This window comes from Plectropomus leopardus, unplaced genomic scaffold (assembly GCF_008729295.1).
Source record: "Plectropomus leopardus isolate mb unplaced genomic scaffold, YSFRI_Pleo_2.0 unplaced_scaffold16066, whole genome shotgun sequence".
NCBI lineage: Eukaryota > Metazoa > Chordata > Actinopteri > Perciformes > Serranidae > Plectropomus > Plectropomus leopardus.
Window position 1 is genome coordinate 1 of NW_024617240.1, and position 2,324 is coordinate 2,324.

Sequence of the window (2,324 nt, forward strand, 5' to 3'; positions counted from 1 at the left end):
ACACACACACACACACACACACACACACACACACACACAAACACACACAGTGTGCAGTGGTGGACTGGGTGAACTGGTGTGGTACCTGGCAGTCGATGCTGCCGTCGCAGCGCAGGCTGTGGGGCAGGCAGGTGTAGATGCGGGTGTAGCGGGACAGGCAGGGGAACTGGTTCAGGCTGCAGGGCTGGAAGGAGAACGGCGACTCCACACACAGCTCCTCGTCCGAGTTGTCTCCGCACTCGTCCATCGAGTTACATCGCCACCAGTCTGGGATGCACTTCCCATTAGAGCAGTGAAACTGGTCCACGTCACAGCTGGACGCCTCCGGCTTACCTGCAACAAAACGGGTTACTGGTCACGTGACCACAGGAGGTGATGACCAGCTGAGAAAACTGTCGAGGAACAGCCACAAAGAACCTGGGTCTTTTTGTTATAGGAACCATGCAGAACACACATTATCGTAGTTATACTGGATCATACTGGATCATACTGGGTTATACTGAGTCATACTACGTTACACTAGGTCATACTGTTGTTCAAGAACCAGGTATGCCCACTGCAGCTCACAGCCAGATGTAGGACAGACTGTCAGACTGTTATTATATATCTATGGTGTCCGTGTCCTCACCAGTGATGTAGGACAGCCTGAAGCCCTTCCCAGTCAGCGTATCGTCTGAGTGGAAGTGGATCCAAACGTGGTCCTGGGAGGAGATGTACGGCGGCGGCAGGGCGGCGCCACAGACCCTCAGTCCGTCCAGGCTCCTGTAGCTGCTGATGGACATCCAGTCTGAGGAGCAGCGGTGGGATCCCTGCAGGTCAAAGTCCTGAAAACTATCAGAGAACACAGAGGGTTAACTTCGAGTCATCATCATATCAGACCCACTGACATCTCTGCTACGTCCTCTGAGCTCCTTCCTGTCCCTCCTGGTGCTGTAATCATGGAGACGGTGTGCGTGTCTTACCTGATGGTGACGCTGTCTCCAGGATGCGCTCTGATGTTCCAGCTGCAGTTCAGTCGCGATGGATACTGAAAGGGCCAACCAGGACTGGTGATGACCCCACTGGACGCCCGCAGGAGCTCCGCCACGTCCCCACACGCTGACAGACACAGAGACACAGGGACACAGGGACAGAGGGAGACAGGGACAGAGGGAGACAGGGACAGAGAAACAGGGACAGAGACACAGACAAAGAAACAGGGACAGAAAGAGTTAGATTCAGACTGCTGATGTCTTGATGGCTGATGTGCCATCATGGTTGTGACATCATCATGGCTGTGACATCATCTCGGTTGTGACATCACGATGGCTGTGACCTCACCGTTAGAAATCCCTGAGACGTAGACGTTGTCGTTCCTCTGAGACGCAGCAATGCATCCTGGGAAAGACAGAGACACATTTCAGAGACGGACACTGCAGAGGACAAAGTCCAGTCTGTTCTCCATCATGACATCATCATCATGACATCAGCGTTATGACATCATCAGCTGAGAAACCTGTGGAGCCCACAGGACGACATCACCGAGAACAGGCCGACTGTAGAGCCAAAACTATAAGTTCAACTACAGGTTATTTCCTGGATCAACAATTCATTCTGAGACGGAGAACTCTGTTAAAACCTCCTGAGACAGAGAACCCTGTCAGAACATCGCAAGAGAGAAACCCTGTCAGAACATCACAAGAGAGAACCCTGTTAGAACCTCCTGAAAGAGAGAGCACTGCCTGAACCTCCTGAGGGAAAACACTTTCAGAACCTCCTGAAAAAGAAACCCGGTCAGAACCTCCTTAAGCAGAGAACCCTGTCTGAACCTCCTGAGAGGGAACACTGTCTGAACTGTGGTTTTCTCTCAGCAGGTTCTACTGGTGTTCTCGCTGGGTATGTTCCCACAGGGATCTTTCTCAGCAGGTTTTGACATGGTTCTCTCTGGGTATGTTATCACGGGGTTCCCTCTCAGCAGAACCTCCTGAGAAAGAACCCTGTCGGAACCTCCTGAAACACAAAACCCTGTCTGAACCGCAGCAGGAGGTTCTGACAGAGACTGAGTGTGTTATCACGTGGTTCTCTCTCAGCAGGTTCTAACATGATCCTCTCTGGGTGTGTTCTCATAGGGTTCTCTCTCAGCAGGTTCTAACAGGGTTCTATCTGGGTGTGTTCTCACAGGGTTCTCTTAGTAAATTCAAACAGGGTTCTCTTGGAGTGTGTTCTCAAGGTGTTTCTCTCTCAGCAGGTTCTACTGGGGTTCTCTCAGGGTATGTTTTCACAGGAATCTCTTTCAGCAGGGTCTAACATGATCCTCTCTGGGTATGTTCTCACGTGACTCCCTC

General features: G+C 51.7%; 1 protein-coding gene across 1 annotated transcript; it reads right to left on the reverse strand.

The window, feature by feature from the left end:
• Window positions 1-48: 48 nt before the first annotated feature.
• LOC121964566 (low-density lipoprotein receptor-related protein 12-like) lies at window positions 49-1,377 on the reverse strand (the record flags this gene model as incomplete). Its single annotated transcript, XM_042514770.1, has 4 exons — window positions 49-333; window positions 629-831; window positions 963-1,098; window positions 1,321-1,377. Coding segments are annotated over 4 exons (681 nt in total), but the record flags the coding sequence as incomplete, so codon positions are not given.
• Window positions 1,378-2,324: the final 947 nt, after the last annotated feature.